This window comes from Schistosoma mansoni, chromosome 1 (genome assembly GCF_000237925.1).
Source record: "Schistosoma mansoni strain Puerto Rico chromosome 1, complete genome".
Lineage (NCBI taxonomy): Eukaryota > Metazoa > Platyhelminthes > Trematoda > Strigeidida > Schistosomatidae > Schistosoma > Schistosoma mansoni.
This window is the reverse complement of record NC_031495.1, coordinates 50956494-50983559: the sequence shown is the minus strand read 5'-3', so window position 1 is coordinate 50983559 and position 27066 is coordinate 50956494. Positions and strand designations below refer to the sequence as shown.

The window sequence follows — 27066 nt, the reverse complement described above, 5'->3', positions numbered from 1 at the left end:
TAAAATGGTCATAGGTGATTAGAAGGAGTTAGATTGTAGGTCACTCATTCTCCAAGCAATTAAGGACAGTCTATTAGATCTAATTTCAGATCATCGTGCTACCACCTCCACGAAATGGTGTGGAATCCTTCTGTGATAACATTGGTGAGGTGATGCTTTTGCTTCTTCATGTGTTCTTCAATTTTATTTCAAATAATGTTTTTATCTCTTCCAATTGCACTCACCTCATTGATATGAACTGAGAGATACTTCATTTTGCCTCTTCCTCACCCTCTTTAAATTGAGGACTTGTCTCACAATTTGGTTGGATAACGATCCGTACACATGAAGGCTTCGTTTGCTACAACTAAAAACATCGGTTCTCGTGAGGTTGTTTGATGCATAACTTGTGGGGGCTGATCTGGCAATGTAAGCTTTTTTAAATTAAAGGACTTCGTGTACTCCTCATGAACTACGTCAGATTGGCTGCACATACAAACAACCAAAGTGTTTCTAACTAAGATACTGATAACGACCTTCTATTAACGACCCTATCGTCATTAAGCGTTCTACGTTAGTGTTTTCGACTACTCGTTTAATCCTAATGACTAATTTTAATTCAAATTAAATTTTCTATTCAAAGAAAATATTCGTCAAAACATTCCTTTCAACCAGATGTTATTATTTATTTATTTATTGGTACAAAGGGGCACCAGATACATATGCGCCGCACAAATATCATTTGATTTGTGTGAGGGCTGTGATACTGCCCAGGTTCCAAAACTGAAGCAGGTGGTTTTCTTAGGGGACCTTACCCCGAGCCTTTGACCTAAAGGTCTGATCCACAATGCAGTGGAGCATCGTGAAGAGATGGAGTCCCATGGTAGCTGGTGACCAACGATTGATTCATACGCCATTTGTTCCCTTAGGATACTGGAGCCCATGTACACCATTGGTTTGAAATCAGGGTTTTCCAAATCCCCTAGGTGGACCCTCCGTGTCCACCAACCCGGACGTCCCTGGCAGAGGCTATATACGCGTGGCCATGTGAGAGCATTTCGAGAGGGAGGGCGGACTATCCCCACTCTCGGCAGTACCAGGGCACTTGGGGGCTCAACCAGATGTTACGTAACATATAAGTAAGTGGGGAAAATCTGTTTATCAAATTTCACTTCCTATATGACTAACTTCAATATCAAAACATGGATAACTACAAATAATATTAATTTTATTTTGTGGTCATGTGATATTTTGATGTAACTGAGTTAATCACTCAGTTGTAATTAATAATTGACTAAGTAACTAAGGTCGCGTCTTGTAGATATTTTAGATTTATTTTGATTCATTTGCTAATAGATCGGCAAAGACTTTAGTAGGTTATAAATTACAGTACAGTGAAATGTAACATAAGTTACAGTTTACAAGAACAGTTACCTTATAAATATACTAAAATAGAGTATAATTTAACCAATGCAAATAAACTTGGACTATTTAATGTGAAATATTTTCGAATTAAAGTATCACATTTCCTTTAGAATGATTTCAATTTATCTCACCTCTGACCGCTTTTATACATATTTTTAAATGATCTCTTGGGCTATAGTTTACTCACCTCTCTTCATTAGGAGGATCAGCAGAGTTAATATTAAACACGAATATATGAACGAAGAATATTCTTTTCAATAGATACTCTTCAGATTCTACAATTAAATATATCCAAATTGATAATCCAAAAAGGTGACCAGGTTTAAGGCAAAGTATATCGTTTAAGGTTATAGCATGTGAATTTTTTAAATTATTAATTTGGATATATAATCGTAGAATCCTAAGATGACTTATTGAAAACAATATTCTTTGTTCATATACCAGTGCTTTAATATGATGGGGTTTTTTAAACAATTAATATCTTTAACTTGTAAGTCGAAGTGGTAAGTGAGCATGTACAATTTGTGTATTTATTCGCAATTATTACCGTTATTATTATTATTAATGTCATTATTATCATCATTATTATTATTATTACTATTATTATTATTATTCTCATATCAGGAGTCAATTAAACAAGGCGTTCAGAAATTATCACGCGCTTATAATCTTGATTCCACAAATCCTATGGTGTTAAATCACCTAGCTGATCACTTTTTTTATAAAAAAGAATATGCTAAAGTTCATCGATTAGCTTTACATGCATTTTATAATACTGAAACGGAATCTATACGTGCTGAAAGTTGTTATCAAATGGCTAGAGCATTTCATATACAAGAAAATTATGATAATGCATTTCAGTATTATTATTTGGCCACACAACTTGCTTCTTCAACATTTATTTTACCATTTTATGGTCTTGGTCAAATGTATTTACATCGTAATGACTTAGAACATGTAAGTGTTAATTTAAGTTATTTGCTTATCGTTTCTAACAACTATTTAAACCCATCGTTTTAAATACTTAGATTGACTAATAGAAGTTCTCTACAACTTAAACTCACATTTTTGATGACATTCCAAAAAAAACTCAGGAAATGCTTGTAGTCATTTACATAGGTAATACTGTTGTAACGGGAAAAATATTGTAGAAGTTGGAACTGATTTTACGATTTATAATTAACTATAATTTTGTTGTATAGCTATTAAGTAACTAGATTACCATGTCTATGTATTCCGTCTATCGTAAGCTTCGGTTAACCTATTAAGTATAGTTACACCATTCACTGTTCCTAATTTGTGAACAGTCCTTTACTCAAAGCCTCTCCTACTTATAGCTACCTTTGGCTTATTCATATATAATTGTAATTTTTCATTTTAAGATGTGATATGGTCTGGTGTATCTGTTTATAAACAAAGTCTGTTTGAATTATGTGTACAATGGAGGCTGGTTGCTACTTTTGGACTCCAAGAAGAAGATAGAGGAGGGAATGGGAATAACAGATAAATAGGGACCTAGCTGCGTCGGCCACAGGTCAGTGGTGTTGATGTCACGTGCAATTGGTCAGTTTAGGGATGCTAGGCCCTCTAGCAAGCAGTAGACGTGAAATAGATCAAATCAGGATTCTGATTGGTGACTTGACACATGACACAAATTAATCGATTTTTGATTTTTGTCTTCTCGATCTTGAATTCCAGTATTCCTTCATATCATACTTTTCTATTGTCCTTTAGAATCGTATTCCGTTTTCATTCGCAAGAGTTATGTGAATGTTTATGTTATCGATGTTAGGGATAATATCGAGACATTTTACACAGGATCCACATATGCCAAAATCGACTAGTCAGCTATAGTCCTTAATATCAACAATGAGAATATACAAAAAACCTTTAAAAGTAGATTAAAATTCACTTTGTTGAACAAGCCATTGATTATCTGGCTTAATTAATTAAGTGGATAACGCATTGAGGATTTCAAGCAAAAGGTACTGGGTTCAAGTCTCTGTGTGAACATCAACACTCAGGTGCAGTTACATCCAGCTAACGAGTCCTAGATAGGACAAAACGTTCTCCTTGGATTCCGGTGATAACCACCATTCATTTTTGATTAAAATCTATTACTAATATTCAGTTGTTCTCATTATCATTGCTACAACATTATTTCGTTCTCTTGCATCTCATCTTGTCAAGCTAATGTGTTCTAGCAGCTTGAACCGACCCACATCTCTGATAGGTTTTACTTTGATGATAACTGATAATTTTTGGTTCTCAACTTCATTTTTACTAAATTTTCATATTCATTATTTCCAATCGTACTATTTACATGTATATGCACTATTGAAAACTCTGTAATTATTTCCTGACTTTTCAATTAGGCTGCTATGTCATTCGAACGTGTATTAAAAGATAATCCAAATAATTATGAAACTTTGAAAATACTAGGTAGTTTATATGCTCAATCTAACAAGCCAGATAAACGTACACAATCAAAACAATTATTTAAACAAGTAAGATTATAGTAATATGGTTGTTTATTTTCAACTGTGTTTGATAATAGAATTGTTTAATCTTACTCTCTTTTCCTAGTCTAATCCAATAAACTTATTTCACTGTACATGTACATTATTATAAATATGTAATAATTTTTAAAAGACCATTTTTTAAAAATGACTCTTGATATTTTATTTATTATTTATTTAAACACATAAATATTGGTACAAAGGGGCACCAGATGTATATGCGCCGCACAAATCTCATTTGATTTGTGTGAGGGCTGTGATACTGCCCAGGTGCCCAAACTGAAGCAGGTACTCTCGATATATAATTTACTTTACACTTTATATTATATACTGTGATATTATTTAAAACTTTACATTAACAAATGTTATGTTTAAACAAAATATTGAATCGTATATGAATCATTGTATGATTAAAATTTAAATTAATGTAACTCATTTATTGTTATTTAAAACAGAGATAAGATACAATAGGTTAAATATTATTTGTTAGCGGGACATAGGTTGTATTAAAGCATGTTTCATTCACTATTGTGTTGCTGCACACTGATTGGCTAATTCTTACCCAATCAGCTCTAGTCGATGCTTGGAGAAGACTCTAGAATCTTCTCATGTAAAATCTATAAATATGCTAACGTATTTTTTTATTGCGCTTCTTACTTCCATCTATCCTTGTTATTCGGAATATAATTTCTTCCCTGTTCAACCGTGTTCTGATTTGGGGACTTGTCGAGCGTATTGGTGTCCAAGAATACTAAGCAATAGGAATAGCTGGGTCATAATAAGGAGCATATATTAAATAGTTATAACATTATTAGAAATGAATAATAGAACAATTATATGAATATAATTAAATGTTACTAATTCAATCATAAAATGATTGATTCAACAAAGGAATTCTATACAACAAGTTCATTTACAAAAACTGTACAATTATAGAAATATAAAAAGAAAAAAAAATTAAACTAAAAATAATAGAAAATTGATCACATATAGACAAATGGAAATAATCATAATAAAATACGGATTTAAAAGTGAATTTTGTAGTATTTGTGATAGCAGATGTTGCTATTCGATTAAAAGATATATTGAATTTATAGTGGAATCATTGGTGAACTTAACACTGAGTTATATCTAGAATACTTCTCAAATCATTTAGTTGTTGAATCTCTCTCCATGTAAAAGTCCTTAATGAGAGGATTCACTTCATCTCAAGATGTCATATATATAAAATATTTTTCTTATGACAAAAATGTTAGATCCATTTATAATTTGTCTTTTAGTATACACTGTAATTAGTGTATACAAAATTTGAAAAGAATGAAATTATTTCATAATAAGAAAGGTAAATTGAATTCCTTTATTATTTGTTTAAACTGATGTACAGAATTAATGTAAATAAGCAAAACATCCAAAGATGGGAAAGTGTTTATTACTTTTCTCATTTTTCTAAAAAAAAATAAGTTACTGAAAAAACAGATTTAAATTGTTCAAGAATGATTCAGTTACAGTTAGATCAACACATATATAGTTTTTGCTCAAAAAATCAATCCAATATAAATTTATTTACTGTGAAAAAACTTACTGTTTTTTGGTTCTTTTCTTCTGTCGATTTCAGGGAAAAAGTCCTATATATGACTAGTTTCGTGATTATTGATAATCGTTTATGTGATAAGTTTATCGTATTCTCCTTCACCGCGTTAGATGCCAGCTCAGTGGTCTTAAGGTTAAGCATCCGCGCATGTGACCGAAGGCCCTGAGTTCGATTCCCGCGTGTGGAATCGTGGATTCACACTGTTGAGTAGTCCCACAGTAGACCGAAACGGTCATCCAATGTTTTCAGGTTTTCAGTGGTGGTCTTACTTAGATTGGTTCATAATTTCAGTGAAAGTTGTTTTTGGTTTACACAATTAGGTAACTGAAAGTCAACCGGAAGATGTTGAAGCATGGATTGAATATGCCCAGTTACTAGATAACGATATTAATGGAGCTTTAGATGCTTATTCTAAAGCACTAACAATTTTAGAAAATATTCAGCTGGAAATTGCACCAGAAATTTTAAACAATATTGCTGCACTTCATTTTACAAAAGGCGAATATGATAAATCTTCTGTAAGTATTTATTACTATTATTTTTGTGAAAACTGATTGTTGTCATTGTTATTTAATTATCTGTAAAAGTGCGATGTTGAAAACTCTGCACAAAAACACACACCAAACAAAGTGAAGGAATCTGAACACACCCATCTCTATTCTTCCTTAAACCAGGAAGTGAAGTTGAGCAAACGTGTCTAATTTTAACATTATTTCCCAATTTCATCATTTATGGAATATTACAAACAGCTCCAAATGAAGTGATGGATGGTAGTGTGTGTATGTTACAGAAAAAGATTTATATATTTTTCTATTTATATGATACCATTTACTGTAAGGTGATATACAGGTCACCCAGTCACTTAATTAGGACCGGGAGGTATAAAAGACACTCAACACTATCAAAGTGTAAAGTAGTTTTACATGATTAATAGCAGTAACTTATGCCTACATTTACCCCCTGTGATGGACCATCGGAAAGAGTTGAGTGATTAATATGTCTGGACTAGTGTGTTATTGTTGATAACTATTTAACAGAAAAGATCAGTCTTCATTCAGCTTGGCCTATCTAATTATTCCCAATATTTTCACTTGAATAACAGTTAGACCAAGCGTTTAGTATGTGTACATAGAAGTGGAGTTGGAACCTCAGATCATAACACTAACATAAGATTAGGTTGAACCAAAGCTTGAGCAGTGGGCTAATCAAAACATGGTACTAACCCATAATGTCAGTGACTGCTATTTTAATCCATGTTGAATGGTGTTGACTTCGTGGTTGTAGTATACTTCATACTTGAAATTCAAATGGCTGCAGACGGTAAGTAACGTCAATGACCGCTTACTACGGGGTTATTTTCATAAATTCATTCTATTTTACGCCTTTGGTTTTGTATCCGACTGTAAGAAAGCCCCACAGCTCAAGACGTTGGCTGATATAGGAATAGGTTGGAATTAAGCTAGAGGCTTTTAAATCGAGATGTGACATCAGTCTATGAAGTTATTGACTGTTGGACTGAGCTATGTAGGTAGGTTCACACTACCAGGTTGCGGTCCGTACGATTATCGTAATCAATAGTCAATGACTCTGGTAAAATGGCTTAGAATCTTTTACAGAGGTGCAAGTACATTTGTCTCCTCTTAAAGTCTGAGTTTTAAAATCATTTTACATCTTTTTCTTTCATGAATTTATTGTCAGATCATGTTATTCTTTCCACTAACTGCTCTACTACTCTGAGATTTGTTTTGATAATTTCATATCTCTCTGCTGATATGGTGTGGAAGCTTCAAATGACGCATATATGTACTTCGTTCTACATTGTGTATGACCGACTGATCGACTGTCTGGTCACCCTCTTTCCTACACCTAGATATTGAGTTTCAATATTATTTCAATTTACTCCATGAATTCATCCCTTTTTTCAAATCATTTTCTCCAGCTTAGGTCTTTTTGACCATCACAATTTCTACTATTTGTTCAACTCCTTTGCTTATAGACCTTGTCGATTATCTCTCGTTTCGGTGATATCGTTTGGAAATTTGAGCCTATACGTGTTTTTGCTAACTCGTACACTGTTTTAACTAATTCTTTGACTGACCCATACATAATTATGCATAATTCTACATTTTCACGTAGGAATTTTTCACGCGTTCATATGACCGTATTCTTGAAGAGCAAAGAAATGAAGAGAATGAATGTGGTGGAGATAGTTCTGGATTAACTAACGATGACTACTATCATGGATTAAGTATTACAGTTCGTTATAATCAAGCAAGACTTCATGAAGCTCAAGGTAGATCAGATTTAGCTGAAGAAATTTATAAGAGTATTCTACTACGACATCCAAGTTATATTGAATGTAAGTTTTTAATGTGACAAATTTTTTTTACCTTTTTGATTTTGTATAAAGCTGTTGAAGAGAGAGCTGAGTGGAGTGTTATTTTATTTCATTTATCTCAACATATAAACATGGGTACAAAGGGGCACCAAAAAATATGTGCGCCACACAAATTAGTTATCATTAAATTTGTGTATGGGCTGTTCGAGTGCCTACACTGAGGCAAATGGTTTTTTCAGGGGGCCATTCCCCGATCCTTTGACCTAGAAATCTAATCCTTAATGCAATAGAGCAATGTTAGGAGATGCAGTCTCGTAGTAGTCGGTGACCAACAAACGTTCATACACCATTGGTCAGGGTTTTCTAACTCCTGTAGGTAGATTTTTAGTACCCATCAACCCGGTTAAAGCACCGGACATTCGCTTTTCATCCTCTCAATCTCGTAAACAACACTCCTGCAGTGGATAGGACTTCCATAGCAGTAGCTATATACATGTAGCCTTATGAGAGCACTTCGAGTGGAAGAGCTGAACCTCCACCCCCGACATCTGGGGACCAAATATCTTGAACTCGTGCAACTATCCTCTTATCGGAACCAGTTCTCCTTTTTTAAATAATTTGTAGAAGTAATTAATTGGGTAACTTTGTGATCTTCATTTTGGACTAGCAGTTTATTTATTTCCCGTAAGCAATGTTAATCATACCATCTTGGTTGAATAATTTTTGTGCATCAATAATCGGCTGTTCTTCCTCAGTATATATTCAGTCGAATATTGTGGGATCTGTTGATTGTATTAGTTGCAAAATTATTATGACTTCCATTTTATCATCATCTAATGAGATCAATTGTATCATCAAAGCGTTAACGAAGTAATTCATCTACTGTAATCTGGGCAAACACATGTTTGTGTATCACCAGCTTTTAAGCAATAAACGTTTCACACAGTTTACAATACAACTATCCAGATATTGATTTGTACCACTAAATATTGAAAATAGTTTTCTGTATAAGAAGGAAAATAGTAGTATCAATGGGAAAATCACGGAAAGATACTGATCATTAGACAAATGTTCCGTCATGGTTTACACCTACCTCTGTAGTTTACAATCATACTCAAAGTATCAAAGCTGGATTCATATTAATATGGTATTTTTTAAACTTTATTTAAGTGTATGATACAATCATACAGTTTCATCGGTGTATATCGTTTAATTTGGATGGTGATTAAGACCTCAAACTATTTCTTTAGAAAATGTATTTCGAGATTGTCCCACCACCACTACTATTACTATTTGGTTTTCAGCGATTATCCACCTAACAGTATAAATTTATGACAAAAACAACCTCATTTTTAATTAATCCCTTGCGAAACACTAGAATTAGTAAGTTGGTCACTTCTCAAGAAGTAGTGTTATGCACTATGACGTTCTATTCAGAGTTAGGCTCCTTCTGTTTAGCAATTCAGTCTGTTATTGTCAGGGGTTTGCAATTACATGGTTAGAGATAGTCTGGAGAAAACCCTGGATGTTGGTTTCATGCTATTTGGCACTCATCAGCAGAGCATGCCTTCAGTCTTTGGGGAACTGGTGTCCCCTGTGGGACTTGAACCCGCGTTACCTAGCTTCTCAGTCTGAGAAGTTACCAATGAGCTATTTAGGCTGTGGCTGACCTGTAGGATTAAAATATATACAATGTGGCTTGTCCTATAGAATTCGATCGATACTGGAGGACTAGACAAATATGATATTATAGAAGGGGTTTTGTGGAGATTTAGTATTTATCATAGTTGAAATATGATATTAGTCACCAACCAACGTTTAATTCATTGGAAGATTTTCCTAATCTCATGTTTTGAAATTCAAGACTGCGATTGACCACTCTCTATTTTCGTACGTGCATCCTTAGCTCAGTGGATAGCACCTTGGTGTTTGAAGCGGACAGCACTAAGTTTGGGTCTCTGTGCGAGTATCAACACAGATGGAGGTAAATCCAGCTTAAAAGTCCCAACTAAGATAAAACACACATCCTGGATCCCACTACTGGCATCATATTGATCAGATTTACTATGACAACTGAACTCCAATCAAATAACTTATAAATTTTCACTTGTAATCAGTCTCGCTATTTCATAACAAATTCAAGACAGCATCTATGGTGTGTATGATAACTCGGACAGTTACACATTTCGTGCCAGGTTAGAGTCCTCTTAATTATCGTAACCAATGGTTAAAAATTGGTGGCTGACATACCTTAGAATCAGTCACAATGGCGCAGACGCATTCACATTTTGTCTTTATCTCTTTAGTTTTTAAATTATCTTATACTTTTTCACCATGAATCCTTTCTTCTTAAATTACATTGTCTATGACTAATCTTTCTTAAAACCAATGATACTGATAATATTGCTACTTCAACTGTACTAGGGTTTGTCTTGATAATTTCATCTTACTGTGCTGTGGCAACTTGAACCGATTCATCTATGTGTCATATTCTACATTGTTCATGACTGAAGACTAGAGCTAGGTGTTGCGTTATTTATGACGGACTAATTTTATTTTTACTTAATTCAATGTGAATTAGGATTGATTGTGGATATTGTAATTATTATTTAAAATCATAGTAATGAATAATAAACAAATATAGAATAAAATTCTACTTTCTCCCCTTAAACAAACATGTAATCAATAACCAGGTTACCTCCGTTTGGGTTGTATTGCACGTGATCGAGGACAGATTCGTGATGCTTCAATTTGGTTCAAAGAAGCTTTAGATGTAGATCAAGTAAGTCATTGTTTCATTTAATTTCACCTTTAGAGAGTATGCAGGTGCTAAAGCGAAAGTGTTGTTTGTTAGATGTGAATAACTTTGACTATTGCTTAGTGTTAGTATCTTTTCAGAATTATTCAGTGTTAATTCATTCTGAGATGCTTTCATTTATTGCATAGACTCTTAGTTAATTTTCATTAAAGCTATTTTTATTTCCTATTGGACTGAGAGCCTGCTTGTTTAATAAACGAAACTCACAAAATAAATCGAAATGAGTTGTTTTGTCATAATTCGGATAGATATCGGATAATTACAACTCACAACTAACTGATTTGGTAATTAAAAACCCTGTGTGAATGACTCAGATCTATTGAACATTAAAGTCGACTGAGATCAAAAGTTGTTCTATCAGTAAGTCTGATCATTCAATACGCTTCATATATGCCTAATCATTACAGAGTTTATCCAAGATCATTGAAACGGCTATTACCAAACGAAAATGACAATCATTTCTCACCTTCGTTGTCTGAATATACCATATATTTTATTCAGGGAATCACACTTAAAAGGCTCATTTTCAATAGTTAATAATAGAGGTATACTTCTGTGTTCACAGATGGACTTGATATAGGTGACTATTTGAACTTTTGTGAATTCAATTCATGTATTTTCTGAAGTGACTTACACTAAGCCACGAAACATCAGACACTCAACTTTCCACTCATTGGGACATTACAAATATATCATTACTTTTTATTATAGATCTTAGTGACTTTCAAGTTATTCAATGTTTGGAATCATTACCAGTAAAAGACATGTTGACATGGAATCACAGCTAACGCTCAACGTTATTGATTCATCAGTATGCAACTTTGAAGATATACTTGCTATGCATTTCTTTATGAATTACTCGGCTGACATATTTCTGCCTTCAAGCTACTATTTCTTCCCTAGAGCTCCCGAATGCCCTGGTACGACTGAGGGTGAGGAGAGTCAGCTCTCTCTCCCGAAATCCTCTCATATGGCCACGCGTAACAGCTACTGCCGGGGAAGTCCTATTCACTGCCTTCTCGCGGCGAGGGTGTTGCTTACGAAATTGAGAGGAAGAAAAGCGAACGTCTGGCACTTTAACCTGGTTGGTGAATACGAAGGATCCACCTACAGGGGTTGGGAAACCCTGTTTTCAAACCAATGGTGCACTAGGGCTCAAGGATCCTGAGGGGACATAAGGTGTGAGCCTATTGTTGGTCACTGTCTACCATAGGAATGCATCTTCTTACGTTGCTCTACTGGTTTGTGGATTAGACCTCTAGGTCAAAGGTTCAGGGAGTGGATCCCTAGGGAAAATACCTACCTCGGTTTGGGCACCTGTGCACTATCCGAGCCCATACACAAATCTAATGGTTTGTGTGGTACATATATATTTGGTGCCTCCTTGTACCAATGTATATGTGTTTAGATAAAATTAATGAATAGAGTATTAATAGTATTGTAATATCTTTTGAAATAAAAAAATACAAGATTCATATTTCAATCTAAAAATGAATAATAAGGTGTAGAGTTATTCGAATGATGAGTCCCAATTAAGAAGGAATACTCGCCCTGGATTCTACTGCTCTAAGCTCATACTAAATAGACCAAAAATTAATCCTGCCTGTTCATTTTATTATATTTACATAACTAGTCAATACATTTAGATACTTTATCGTGACTCTGTTTACTGATTTTATCGGATTCCAAAGATAAGCGAACTTAATGACTTCGATTGATTGTTATGTCTCATAATTAAGTTGTGTAAGTCTTTTGGCTCTTGATTTTTTACCTTTAGTAGCATTTGTTTTCCCATTTAACTTGTCTGTAACCAGTTGTTTTATCCTTTTCATTTTTTAATAATCTGCTTTACACACATTTCATATAGGATAATCCAGACGCTTGGACATTGATTGGATTATTACACTTAGGTAAAAATGAAGTTGAACAAGCCCAGAAGAAATTTGATCGAATTATCAGACAACCAGCATATAGAGCAGATGCATTTGCACGTATATGTTTAGGGAATATTTGGTTAACTACCCTACATCATCCTATCAAAGATAAAGATAAACGTAAAAGGCATCAGGTAGAGTTTCATCATTTTCTTGTGTGTTTCTTTCTTCCTCTTGTTGTTTTGTCATTGTGAAGATTTCAATTATTCTAAAATTTGATTATAAACTGATTGATATTATGTTGATATTCATTGAAAACTTAGCAGGGAAGCACTAGGGAACAACTGCTTTGTCATAATATGGAACTGTTCAGCTCTATGCCTACAAGAGAATGAAAACAAGATCTTCAAGCTTCACAGCCAGTGCGTTATCCTTGGACCACTGAATCAGTGGCGTCCAATGATTCATATTTCCAACCTCATTTTTTAGGTTGTAGGTGAGTGCACAACTCTGAAGAGTCATGTATTAGGGCAAAACACCTCGTTCTTTCCCCTAGTTTTCTGTAGTTAATAATGGTAATGTTAGATTTATTCAATACTAAAAGTTTTGCCAGGGTAAAGAATCTTCGGCACCAATTGTGCCACATTACACCAAATATTTCTTCAACATTCATTGGCATTGTAATTTTTCAAAACATATTTTGTAGGCGTTTTTAATAGTTCGAATTTGCCATCTGTATTCAATCACTAAATTTTCTGACCAGTTCGGCTACTACACTCACAATCTCTTTCAATTATGTGTACGGTACTTGAATCCCAAAATATTTGTTTGTCGTTTTGTCAAAGGATAGATAAAGAGAGAAATGTACACAGAACTGTGATGTTTCCGTTTGAGTTTTACAGTATTTAGATTCACAATGGTTTGTAATCCTTACATAAGATAACACGTGATTACATACAGTTATCATTCATAATTATTCAATTCGATAAAATATAAAACAGGTAGGTGAATTGCAATATTTGCACAGTTGTGACATAACTTATTGTCAAATTAAAAAGTCTCCACAAACCTCTGACCCTAATAATTCAAATCCTCACTAATAATGATATACATGCCACCTGTTAAATAAGTTTGTTACTATCTGAACTCAGTCAGTAGCTTAGTGGATAACGCGTTGCTTTTTGAAACGAATTCTACTGGGTTCGAGTCTTAATGTGAATATAAACACTGATATGTAATTACATTCAGTCGTCAACTGCTAAATAGGATGAAACGCTCATCATAGATTCCACTGCTAGGCACAACCCACCTCTTCAATAGAACTCTCATACTAATTTTCTAAGATTGTTTATGACTTGTAACAAAGCAACAATGTCCAATAATAGTAATAGTAATAATAATAATGATGGGTGTTATATATTCAAATTAATAGTAGCTTCATTGGACTCATGAAACTATCAATGTTAAGACACTATTGAGAACCTGGGAGCATTGGACGGTCGTTCCGTCCCACCACGGGACTTCTCGCCAGGGTGTATTCACAACTCCACACGCGAGAACCGAACCCTAGGGCCTTTGGCTTCGCGCGCGAACATATAATAATAATTGTTTTTTGCCCGTCCACTTTTGTTGACTTGTTAAATAACATTGAAGAACAAAATTCACGGTCCCCAACTAAGAAATAAAGCATATATATATATATATATATATATATATTACCTTGACAAACTTTTCATCATGTGCTTACCAGTGACTAATTTCCTGAATCCTATTGAGAATCCGTGACTAGTAGATTTCATTTGCATCGGATGCAAGGTAGTTACTTGCGAAAAAGAATGAGTAATCTTTGTGCAATCTCGCCAACCGATTGGTGTTAGAAATATATGTCCTTGGATGCCAGCTATGGCCACAGAAACCTGAAGACCCTAGGTTCGATCCGCAGTGGGTTTGTAGACATGAACTGCTGAACAGTCTCGTACTAGAACGAAGCAACTATCCAGGGTTCTCTGGTTTTCAATGGTTATCTAAATTAGGTCGGTTCGCAATTTCAGATATCATTAAGACAATGCAATTTAGTACATATATCACAGGACACGTCCTAGTGTACATGCTGTTGACATATTCAGAAACACGTTTCATTCTATATTGTTGTAAGCCAATGTTCTACCTTTACTTAAATTCGTTCGCAGTGGAAACACAATAGTACGTTAGTTTAAATATTTCCTACATAGCTTTGAAAATGACTACTTTTTACCCATAATTGTGGACTTATCAATTGTATGCAATTGATATGACAGACAAATATATCCTACAGTGTAGTGCCCTTATCGGGCGATGCGTACCTGGTGCAAGGGTTAGTTTGAATTACTCTAGGGCCGATTAAATGAAAACATAGAATCAATCTATGAAGTGAGTGACCTCTAGATTAAGCCATGTAGATAGGTTCAGACTACCAGGTTGATGTTCGCGTGATTATCGTTACCATTGGATGATATGACACAATCTTTTTTAATGGCGCGGCTGCATTTACTCTCTGTCTTCCCATAAAGCCTGGATTCTTTGATTACTTTGAAAGTCTATCTGTCCCATCTGTTCAAATTTTCTGAGTCTAATCTTTTCAGCTTTCATTAATATTAATACTTACCACTACTTTGGCACCTTGCTGTGTTGATATGATGTTACAATCTATTTGCCAGGTTCTACGTTCCGTATGACTGCATGTAGTGTTCCATCTACCCCTCCTATACACTCAGTAATCCATAATGCTACGCTTTAAAAACTGCTTGTAAGGAATGGATGAATACAATTTAAAACTCTTTAATGAAAGTAAATAAAGGAAGATGGTAAACGAACCAATAGAAATAATGAATGATATCGAAAAGATAACATTCTTCGATTAAATTTGCATTACTAGAAAAACTGTAGGCTAATAAATACCACAGTTTGCAATAAACAAGAAAACAGACAGATTTATCCAGTAGCTCATTTTAACCTTAATAGTTCACCTTGCACTGTTTTCTTGTTACCTACTATAATGATTTTTTTAAAGATTTTTATTTTTTCCAATTAATTTAGGATCGTGCATTATCTTTCTATAAAGCTGTTCTATGCGCTGATCCTAGAAATATATGGGCTGCACATGGTATTGGTTGTGTATTAGCACATAAAGGATTTGTTAATGAAGCTAGAGATGTATTTGCACAAGTTCGTGAGGCAACAGCTGATTTCCCAGATGTTTGGATTAATATTGCACATATTTATGTTGAACAAAAACAATACACTGCTGCAATTCAAATGGTGTGTAGTTTATAAAATTGGCATTTTGTTTTGCTATTTTTTTTCTTGTTATCATTATTGTCATATTCATATAATGAATATTTATAGTTTAATGGCTGTTTCTGTTTAAACGCTTGTTATTCTATCCATATTTTTATTTCGTTGTTTGTTTTTTAAACGTAGTATGAAAATTGCATTAAGAAATTCTCTCGACAGAATAATACAGAATTGTTACAATATTTGGCTAGAGCACATTTTAAAGCCGGTCAATTGAAAGAATGTAAAACTATGCTATTAAAGGTAACTATAATTGTTAACCATATTCACTTTATCTGTTTTCTTTTTTTTGTTCTTGTTTTACTACTGCAAAACTATGATTCTATCTGTTGTCTGCAAACATTTGTCTTTTTTTCATAATGATATGACATAACTTTCTATTATTTCTTTAAAAGCTTTACTAATATAAGTAATTGACTCACAAGTTTCACTTGATATATGCTCGCTTGCAATTTCATTAAGTGTTAGTCAGACTTTCTAGTTTGAGAGACTTAGCTTAGTTTATGGGAAATTAAACTATAAATAAGATTTGACAGCTTAGATTGTTTACATTGTTTGTTATTTTTAACCTAAGATAGCAGCAGTGCATATTACTGAGGAGTTGTTATCGAACTGTTTATCAAATGTATGGTTGCGTAATGGTTGTTTAACTTTGTTTATAGAACAACTGATGAAACTTTCGCATATCGTACTGAATGACTCCGAACATAACTGTCATACCTTGGTGTGGAGGGCGTGTTGTATAGGTTGTGATAGGTGGTGTCCATGGTGAGATGCTTCCTTCGGATAACTAGCATCTGTAGTGATACTACCTTCCCACAACAGAAAGAGGTTGATAAATTTCGGTCCTAAAAATACCACACTAATTTCCGTCTTCAATGGTCAGGCCTTTAAAGTGCGAAGCCAACATGTCACGGACTACTCACAAAAAGCTGTGGATGGCCATCATCAGTCATTTATTCTTTGGGTTCTATGGTCACGATACCAAGGTTGTCAAGACTGTCCTAACTCAATTTCCTTTTTAGTTCCTTCAAGATTAGATATCTCACAATGGAATACTCAGTGAGTGACAACCGCCTCTACCAACACTCAAACTAATCTTAATTGATATTAACTATCAAAGTCATACAATGTGACATCCGGATCATAGTTGAAATCATCGATACTGTTAGTAATACCGAAAATAGAAGGCATAGTACAAAGATCAGGAACAACTCGGAATAATTTGTTATAATATTGTAGTTTATTATCATTTTTTACTACTTTAATTTGCTTCTCTAGTAGTTGTTCAACCCCTTTCTTTGGACAATGGAAATAGTCGAATTTTCACCTCTCCCATACTTGTCCATCAAGCTAATTCAAATCTTGACACTTCAGTTATTGTCAAATTAACATATAAATATAATAGCAATATAACAATGAAATAGCAAATTAAAAAAGCCGAGACACCAACAACTGAAAAGCGTGTTCGACCCCAATATATAAAGAACTCGTAACGTGAAGGATTTCGACGACGTTAAACGTAAATTAAAAACCATGGTAAATAATACAACCAGTTTTCAAGTGTAGTTACTAATCTTTATTATTGCTACAGGAATGACTAATCTCTGTCTAAAAAATGCATTATTTTCATGTCATGTAAAAATAACATTTATTCTGTTTAAAATGTGATAGGCTCGTCATGTTAAACCGTGGGATCCTGTATTGACATTCAATTTGGCTTTTGTTCAAAAAAGATTAGCTGTTACTGTACTACAAGATGAGACAAGTAGTTTCTCATCTGTTTGTGAAGCAATAGCTGATTTAAATATGGCCAGATGGTAGGTGGAAATTGTTGTAGAACACCCAGTTTCTTTTAACATTATAATCTTTTTTCATGATATCAGTCACACTGTTTTAAAGGGTATGATTATGCCTAATGTTTCCTATTTAGTATAAGTATATTGTATCTAGCACTTTGAACCATTTCTCCATATTTTTTTAGTGGATGACAACTTTAGATTTCACTGTAATTTCCTCTACAGAATTTATTTCGAGGGTCTAATGTTTGCTATACTCATAATACTGTAGTAAAGCTAAACATCCCTGACAAAGAAACATTCAAATATAATAAAGTTCACGGTTTAAAGTGAAATATAGCACTCATCAAACGAGTGACCGAAAGTATGGGATACAACAAACTTATTGAACATTGCAAACGTTGCAGATAAAGTCAGCTTATAGTATGCTATATCATGAATATATATAAATATAAATGATTCTAATTAAAATCGAAATGAATTGAAACATTATTGACAAGAAATAAATGAATGCGTAGTCATCCATTCAATGGTTGATGCATAACCCAGAACAGGATATAATATAAAAGCAGATAGACAGTTTAATTAGGAAAATAATCCAATTTACAGTATTGACTTTCGAGTAGTTCTGCTCTAGAATGTGCTTTTTTTTGTTTTCCCAAACTATTCAGTACGAAGTGTAAAGCAGATCAACTTTTACCACATTCGACATTTTTTGATGTCATGAATCACCTTTATTAAAATAGTGAATATTTTTCCCACCAGTTCACTGTTTAAAGCTAAAACTCTCTGCGCACATATTCAAGAATCACATAACAATCATATTGTTTAAATTGGTAGACTTTCTGTATATATGTGTGAATATATTGAAGTCTGAAGATATTAAATTTCTAACCAGATTTTAATCAGATACATTCTAAATTTCTATTAACACTGGTCACTTAGTCTTAACTTCAGCTTTACTTTTCAGCGTTCATAGTAATGCAAGAATTAAAGAAAACAGGTGTCGTAAGTCCAGCATACACATCTTTAAAGTACCGTGTCCATATCGGTCTATCGTGGCCATTAGATTCTTGATCTGCTTTCTTCACAGTTAGTTACATACACCGTAAAAAATCATTTGTAAATTGTTTTTAACATTTTCAAGACAGTCAGAAAAATGATTTATGCAAATAACATGAATTCACTTCGTTTTGTGAGGTTCTTGCCAGTTACTTACAACTTATACAAATGAAGCTGTTAGGAACTGATGAAAACCTATCACAATCCAATTAATTCATGTTATTCCATCTAAATCTTTATTCTGGATTTCAAGTAAATAAAAGGAACTTTGTTTTAACATGGCTATGTTATTTGAATAAAAACTATAAATATCATTTCGTAATTGTTCTTGCATTTCAGTACATTTAATCATTTGTCAAAATTGAATGAAGTGTTAAATCAAGCTATGGCGGCTGATGAAGCTCGTATTTGTCAAGATCTACTAAGTCAAGCTAAATATCATCTTGATAGAGCTAAATCACGTGAAGAACAAGAACGAGTTGTTCGAAAACGTCAAGTTGGTTCAATGTCATAATGTTAACATTCAATTATTATTTCTTCTTTTGTATAACATATTTCAAATTTTTATCACTTTACATCATCACAACACTATTGAAACAATAATTTTGTTAATATAGAATAGATGGAATGTGGCTAACAGTGGAATCCGGGACTCGCGTTTCGTCCCTTTTGGGACTTGTCAGCTGGATATGCCTACATCCCAGCGTCAACACCGAGATAATTAAAACCATTTCAAATTGGGCTAAATCTCATACCCGTTGTACAAGTAAGTGGCTACTTGGACTCAGTGGCAAACAGTATTGAGTTCGAGTCTCGAAGTGAATAATAACTCGAGGATGTAATTACATCCAGCTGGCAAGTCCAAAACAGGACGAATCGAGCATCCTGGATTCCACTGCTAGCCACATCCCATCTATTCGATATCAACTTGTCATAAGGGGTATATCGAGACAATCCGCACAGGATACCCATGTGCCAACCAAGACCGATCAAATTTCAGTCAAAAATACCATGAACGGGATAATCCAAACCATTTCATATTGAATTAACTTTGTTAACAATTAACGCGAAAAATCAGCTTTGCAGTAAAAAATTAATTGGTTAAGTTCATTAGGTACTTCTTCAATCTTCGACTACTGGTAAAAAAAAATCTTGCTAAAAAACAGCAACCAGATTAAACAAATTAAACCATTTGAACTCTGTCCTGGGAGTTGAAGGAACAATTATGACGTCTTATGATTAAAGCCCAGATTCTCCAGAAGTCACGAGACCGATGACTCTTCTAACAACCAGAGCAACAATTAACATAGGTACATGGAACGTCCGGACAATGTGGAAGAGCGGGAGGACCAGTCAAACGGCAACGGGAATGAGGAAATAGAAATTGGCAGTACTTGGAATCAGCGAAACCGATCGGACTCAAGCTGGACAGCAAAGGCTAGATACAGGAGACGCTGCTCTACTCCAATCACGAAGAGGAAAATGCTCCACACACTCAGGGAGTTGCTCTAATGTTGTCCAGAGAAGCACGAAATGCACTTATAGGATGGGAATCTCACGGATCCAGAATTATCAAAACATCTTTCAAAACAAAGAAGGAGGGGATCACAATGAATGTTATTCAATGTTATGCACCCACCAACGGTAGCAACGACGACGACGATAAAGATCAGTTCTATGAGAAGTTGTTATCAATCACAACAAAGTGCCCAGGAAAGACCTGTTCATCCTGATGAGAAACCTAAACGCCAAAGTCGAAATGGACAACACCGGGTATGAGGATATCATAGGATGACATGGATTGACTGGGAGAAAGAAACGACAATGGTGAGAGATTTGCAAATTTATGTTCATCCAACAAAATGATCATAGGTGGCACAATATTCCCTCAAAAAAGCACACACAAAACTATATGGGTCTCACCACATCACACTACAGAGAACCAGACTGACCATATTTGCACCAATAGTGCATTCATAAGGTAAATGAAAGACATGAGGACCAGTAGAGGAGCTGGCATAGCTTCAGATCACCATCTACTTGGTTGTGGTCAAGATAAAACTGAAGCTAAGAAGCAATGGACAGCTGGGAAAACAGCATTATAAAGGTTCAATACAGCCTCCCTACGAGATACTAACAAACTCAACCAATTCAAGGTAATTATCAACAACAGGTTCCAAGCCTTACAGGATCTACTCAGAAAAGAAGAAACTACTATGGAGGACAACTGGAAAAGAATCAAAGAAGCACTAACTTCAATGTGTCAGCAGGTTCTGGGACGCAAGAAGCACCATCACAAGGGAATGGATCTCTATGGAAACACTGGACAAGATTCGAGAAAGGAAGAACAGGAAGACAGGAATTGACAACAGCCGAACACGAACAGAGAAAATTAAGGCACAAGCAGAGTACGCAGAAGCAAACAAGGAAGTGAAGAAGAGAATTAAAGCCGACAAGCAGAAATAAATGGAAGGACTAGCAACGATTGCGGAAAAAGCTGCAAGGGACGGGAACATGAAACAACTTTATGATACAACGAAGAAACTAACAGCAAAATATAGTAAACCAGGTAGAACGGTAAGGGAGAAAGAAGGCAAGCCAATCACTGAGATTGGAGAACAGAGTAATAAGTCGGTAGAACACTTTGAGGAACTCTTGAGTAGGCCAGCTTCACTGAACCCACTGGACATCGTAGCAGTACACACATACCTTCCTATAGATGCCACTCCACCAACGATCGAAGAAATCAAGATGGCTATCAGATGACTCAATAGTGGGGAAGCAGTAGGACCTGACAACATACCGGTTGAAGCACTGGAGTCAGATATAGAAGTAACTGCAAACATGCTCTACATTCTATTCAGGAAGATTCGGGAGGAGGAACAAGTGCCAACAGACTGGAAAGAAGGACACCTCATCAAGATACCAAGGAAAGGAGATCTGAGGAGGTGTGACAACTAACTACACAGACATCACACTGCTATCGGTACCAGGAAACGTTTTCAACAGAGTGTTGCTGAACCGGATGAAAGACTCAGTAGATGCCCAACTTCGAGATCAACAGGATGGATTCCGTAAGGATCGGTCGTGCACAGACTAAATCGCGACACTGTGAATTATAGTTGAACAATCAATTGAATGGTACTCGTCACTATACATCAACCTCCCTGACTATGAGAAAGCATTCGACAGTTTTGATAGGAGAACACTATGAAAACTTCTTTGACATTATGTGGTGAGGAGCTGAGAATATCAGCAACATCATACAGAATTCATACGACGGACTACACTGTAAAGTCATGCATGAAGGACAGCTGACAGATGCATTTCAAAGCTGCATACTCTCCTCCTGGTGGTTGACTGGATCATGAAGGCCTCTACATCTGAGGGGAAGTACGGAATACAATGGACATCTCAGAATGGATTAGACGATTTGGACTTTGCAGATTATTCGACTCTTCTACACCATACACACCAACAAATGCAGATGAAGACCATCAGTGCAGCATAAGCCTCTGCATCAGTAGGCCACAACATACACAAAGGAAAAAGCAAGATTCTCAAATACAACACGGAAAACACTAACCCAATCACACTTGATGGAGAAGCCCTGGAAGATGTGGAGTCTTTCACGTACCTGGGCAGCACCATCTATGAATATGGAGAATCCAAAGCAGACGTGAAGTTGAGGATTGGCAAAGCAACGGCTGAATTCCTACAGTTGAACAACATGGAACTGAAAACAACTGTCAACCAGTATCAAAGTGAAAATCTTCATTACAAACGTCGAAATAACCCTACTGTATGGAACTGAAACTTGGAGAACTACCATAGCCATCATCAAAAATATACGAGTATTTACAAACAGTTGTCTTTATAAGATACTTAGTTTCCGTTGACCGGATACCATCACCAAAACTTACTGTACGAGAGAGCAAAACCAGTTTCCATCTGAAGAGATTAGGAGAAGACGATGGAAGTGGATAGGACATACATTGTGGAAATCACCAAACGGCATCAAGAAGCAAGCGCTAACTTGAAATCCTGAAGGGAAATGGAAAAAAAGAAGGCCAAAGAACACACTGCATCGGGGATGGGAAGCAGACATAAAAAGGATTACACATGACAGAGTTCGGTGAAGAATGCTTGTGGGCGGCATATGCTCCTCTACGAGGGGATAAACCGTTGATCAGTCACAGATTATTAGTTGAATATATCAGTTTTGTCTGGTAATATTAATAATATCTGCAACTATCTAATTATTAGCATTGCTTATGTATAATTGAGACAGCAGTATTGATGAAATCACATACTAAATGATTTTTAGAAAATGCAACAGTCAGTGAATGGCGTTTTGAATACACACATTTGTGACAATGCCTGGTAAGCTTCTCCCTAGTTTGACTTTGAAAGTTGTCAATATCAACCAAATAATAGTTTGTATTGAAACACATAAGCTACATACAATAGCGTTTTTTGTGGCAAGTTTCCTCTCTACTGGACGGTTTTACTAATCCCATGATCAACCCTCCTGTATGTGGGCTTAGGGCCGTCAGTGACCATAAAGGGGCACCAGGAGGAGTTACAACCTATATGCACATCTGTATTCATTCTATAGGTTGAAGTTATGCAAAGTGAAAAATACTTGACATAACAAAGATTTAATGTATTTGCGTGAATTTTATTTTAAACATACGTTTGGTAAAACGGTAGTTGTTTTTTCTCCGATTGTGTTTATTGTCAAATAAGGTAAGTCTTAAGTTTAATCACTTACTTATCAAACAAACTTCCATTTCTATGTGTGTTTGGATGGGAGCAAGGGGAGATTATTTAGAAATTCTGTCTAAAATTCCTTTATCATAGCATTTTTTTCTCAACTTTAGGAGGAAGAACGTGAAGCACAACGTAAACGTCAATTAGAACTACAACAACAAGCTGAACAAATGCGACTTGATCGTGAACGACGTTTAGAAGAAGAACGTGGACGTTTCTTGGAGAAAGCTAAACAAATTATAATTGAACCAGTTGTAGAGGTTTGTGTTGTTTATTCTCCTCAATTTTTTTAAAATTCGCTTTGCATACACTTCGTGTATAGATCTTGGAATATTGGTTGCTGTGTTATTATGGTCAAAACCATTTCACTTAACATTTATGTAGTACCAGAGTACACCTACAAATGTTTACTTTAAGCGAACAGATTAGCATTTTGGTAGAAATTAAGCACTCAACAAAGCTAACATAAACTTTGGCAACCGAGTAGGGTAATATATCAATAGCTTTCAATATAACCAACGCGCTTTGAAGCCGACTATTCAAACTTCCATTTAATAATTAAGTTATGTCAATGATTAATAGTCTTGAACTAGCGTTTCATACTTCTTAGGTCTAAATATCACTAATCTTGGAAGTTTGATCAGCCATAATGGGTCGGTCTTTGGCGATGTCGTTGCACGGATTCAAAAAGCTCGTTTGGCTTTTGCCAACTTACGTCACCTATAGCGAAGGCGAGATATCCGTCTATCAATTAAAGGACGAGTATACTGCGCGACAGTTCGTTCTGTTCCACTTTAAGACTACAAAACGTGGCCATTAAGGGTAGAGAATACTCGTAAGTTACTAGTATTTGATCACAAATGTCTTAGAACCATTGCTCGTATCTGCTGGGATCACCGGATAAGTAATAGTGAGGTTAGACACAGGGTATTAGGAAATGATGGTAAATTAGTTGATGAGGTTGTAAATCTCCATCGATTAATATGGTTGGGTCACGTGTTACGTATGCCTGAAAACTGATTACCACGACGCGCAATGCCGACTAGTATTGGGGAGAGTGAGGGGCGGCCACACCAAAACGTGGCATCAGTGTTTGAAGCCACTAACTTTCGTTCTGAGCCATGTTGTTAGATGCAGACTACTTGGTTGGGGTCCGTGTGACTTGTAACCCATGGTTGGAGTCTCTGGGTGACATGGCTCCTAATCTATCATAATGGTGTAGGTGTATACACTCTCTGTCTTCCCTTAAACTGTGAGATTAAAGTTGTCTTATATCTTTCTTGCTATGAACTAATTATTTCTCTCTGTATCATGCATGTTCTTATATACAATATTTATATATATTACTACCATTGAATTAATTGCTCCTATGAATTCGGTGTTCATCTTGTTCTGTTTTTGAGTTGTGAGAACTTGGACCGATGAACATATGTGCCTCGTCCTACGTTTTAGATGGTTAACTAAATATTAATTGCGTGTATATATATATTTCGTTCAATTTACTGCAACATTGAATGAATATTTGGTAAAGGTATATTATAGGGACGAGAGAATTAGAATCAAGGACGTTACTTCTACATCATTGTACAAATTTCAAATACCATGTATAGCAAACAGTAAAAACACTTTTGCACACTGCTCAAAACGTATAAAATAGTGGCGAAAAATTATCCTCTGCCACTACAGAGTAAAAGTGATAGTGTTAAACGTATCAAATGTCCAATTCTGTCTTTAGGGTTGTATGAAACAGCTAAATCGGCATTAACCTTAAATTCTGGAACAAACCTTAACTTGATGGTACTATATTTGACGAAGGAACTAACCAGGTAGTGCCTCCTAAGGTTTTACGCGAAATCCATTCATCCATACTGGTGCAGAGGATATTTACATCATAGTCGATTTCATTTTGTGATGAAAACTCTAACCGCATATCTATAAGGATAGATTTACTTTGTTTTTCAAATTAACGAACCAAATAACCCAAAGAAGACTGTAATAAGTTCTTTGATTATGTTAAACCTGTTCACACTGCAGTATTTTTGTTTTTCCATAAACTAATCATTTACAAAAGTTTTCTGATTAGCTAAGAACTGGCTGAAAACTCGTCACGGTTGTTTACGGTTCCTCTCTTTATTATACTTTTACCCAACGGTTAATGTAATTTTCATACTTTTTAAATCACTTAGGAGAAGAAATCACGTCGTAGTGGTGGCGGTAATCGAAAACGTGATGATTTTATTGCATCTGGTGATGAGGAAAGCAGTGAAAGTTCTAATGAGGCAGCGGCCGGTGACCGTTCAGAAAATGTCGATAGTGTTGGTCAACAGAAACAAAAAAAGATTGGAAATAAACGTCAAAGTTCCGAGTCAAAGGAAGGAAATCTTTTGCGTAAAAAGTCAAGATTCTCTAATTCACGTGATGATGGATTATCAGCTAAACAAAGAATGAGAATAGTTAGTAAAGCTATTGTTTCTGATTCTAGCGATAGTTCAAGTAGCGGTGAAGATGAACAAGAACATCAAGCACGTGCTGCAGCATTGGCCCGTAAAATTTTATCATCTGATGATGATGACGGTAGCGAGTCTGAAGATCAGTCGCCTCCTATGACGGGTAGGCAGCAACAACAATCTATGGACTCATCACCTTCAGATTTGTCGGACAGCAGTAGTCCAAGAAGACATAATGAACACAGATCAAAACCTAGGCGTGTTTAATATGTCTTAAAATGTTTTACACATATAATCAATATTTTACTGTTATATCCAAACTGTAGTGGAAATTTTCTTGTTTTACAAGCAATAATTCTTTATTTTATATATATAGCTATCATCCTATTTTGTGTACTCGTACCTACATATTTATTTGTAGATATAATATAACTTGTGTAATACTGAGTTCATATGATTGAAACTACTCCATAAATGGCGAATTCTCATTGTCTACTGATTGTCAAAGCAATAACTAGTGTAGCTTGCTAATTTTCACAAAACAATATTTTGTGTATTGAAATTTTTTCAACCTAATTTGTTTATATTCTTGTCATTAAGTCATGTACACAGATGGATTGAACAACTTCATATAACATCAGTTTTAGAGAATTTGAAATTGTCCTGTTGTCTAATTGGTTACTTGCTTGTATATTTAGTGTTGTTTATGAATCAGTATCTAAGACATCTGCATCTTATTACCAATTCATACTGTGTTCGATCCAATGTGAGAACACTATCGCAGGTGTAACACAATCATAAAAATGTGCTTGGGATTTTTTCGCAAGTCATTAAAAAGTCACATGCAGTGTCATCTTTATCGAAAAATAGAAATGATCAAATGAAAAGAAATATATACAAACTGAACGCTTGTAGTTTGATATTCCTTTAAGACAAAAAATAACGTAAGTTTTAAACTACCTGGTAACACTATAAAATGTTTCGCAGACTGTTTAGTGTTCACCAGTAGTTGTAATATAATAACCTATTCAATTATTCCTAAGTATATGAATCGAATGCACTTCCTAACTGTTTTCATTATCAACCGTTAGCATGTAAACTAATATAA

General features: G+C 35.0%; 1 protein-coding gene across 1 annotated transcript in view; it reads left to right on the top strand.

Annotated features, from left to right (window-relative positions):
* The window catches only part of Smp_072370 (putative tpr repeat nuclear phosphoprotein), a 34315-nt gene extending 7910 nt beyond the window's left edge, over positions 1-26405 (top strand). Inside the window, exons 4-15 of the mRNA XM_018794762.1 lie at positions 2029-2361; positions 3780-3911; positions 5835-6032; positions 7651-7873; positions 10546-10634; positions 12538-12738; positions 15620-15841; positions 16004-16120; positions 17552-17697; positions 19078-19234; positions 23622-23771; positions 25698-26405. Coding sequence (XP_018649142.1) covers positions 2029-2361; positions 3780-3911; positions 5835-6032; positions 7651-7873; positions 10546-10634; positions 12538-12738; positions 15620-15841; positions 16004-16120; positions 17552-17697; positions 19078-19234; positions 23622-23771; positions 25698-26225 — 2496 coding nt within the window. The 3' untranslated portion in view covers positions 26226-26405. The remainder of the gene's footprint in view (positions 1-2028; positions 2362-3779; positions 3912-5834; positions 6033-7650; positions 7874-10545; positions 10635-12537; positions 12739-15619; positions 15842-16003; positions 16121-17551; positions 17698-19077; positions 19235-23621; positions 23772-25697) is intronic.
* The last annotated feature ends 661 nt before the right edge of the window (positions 26406-27066 follow it).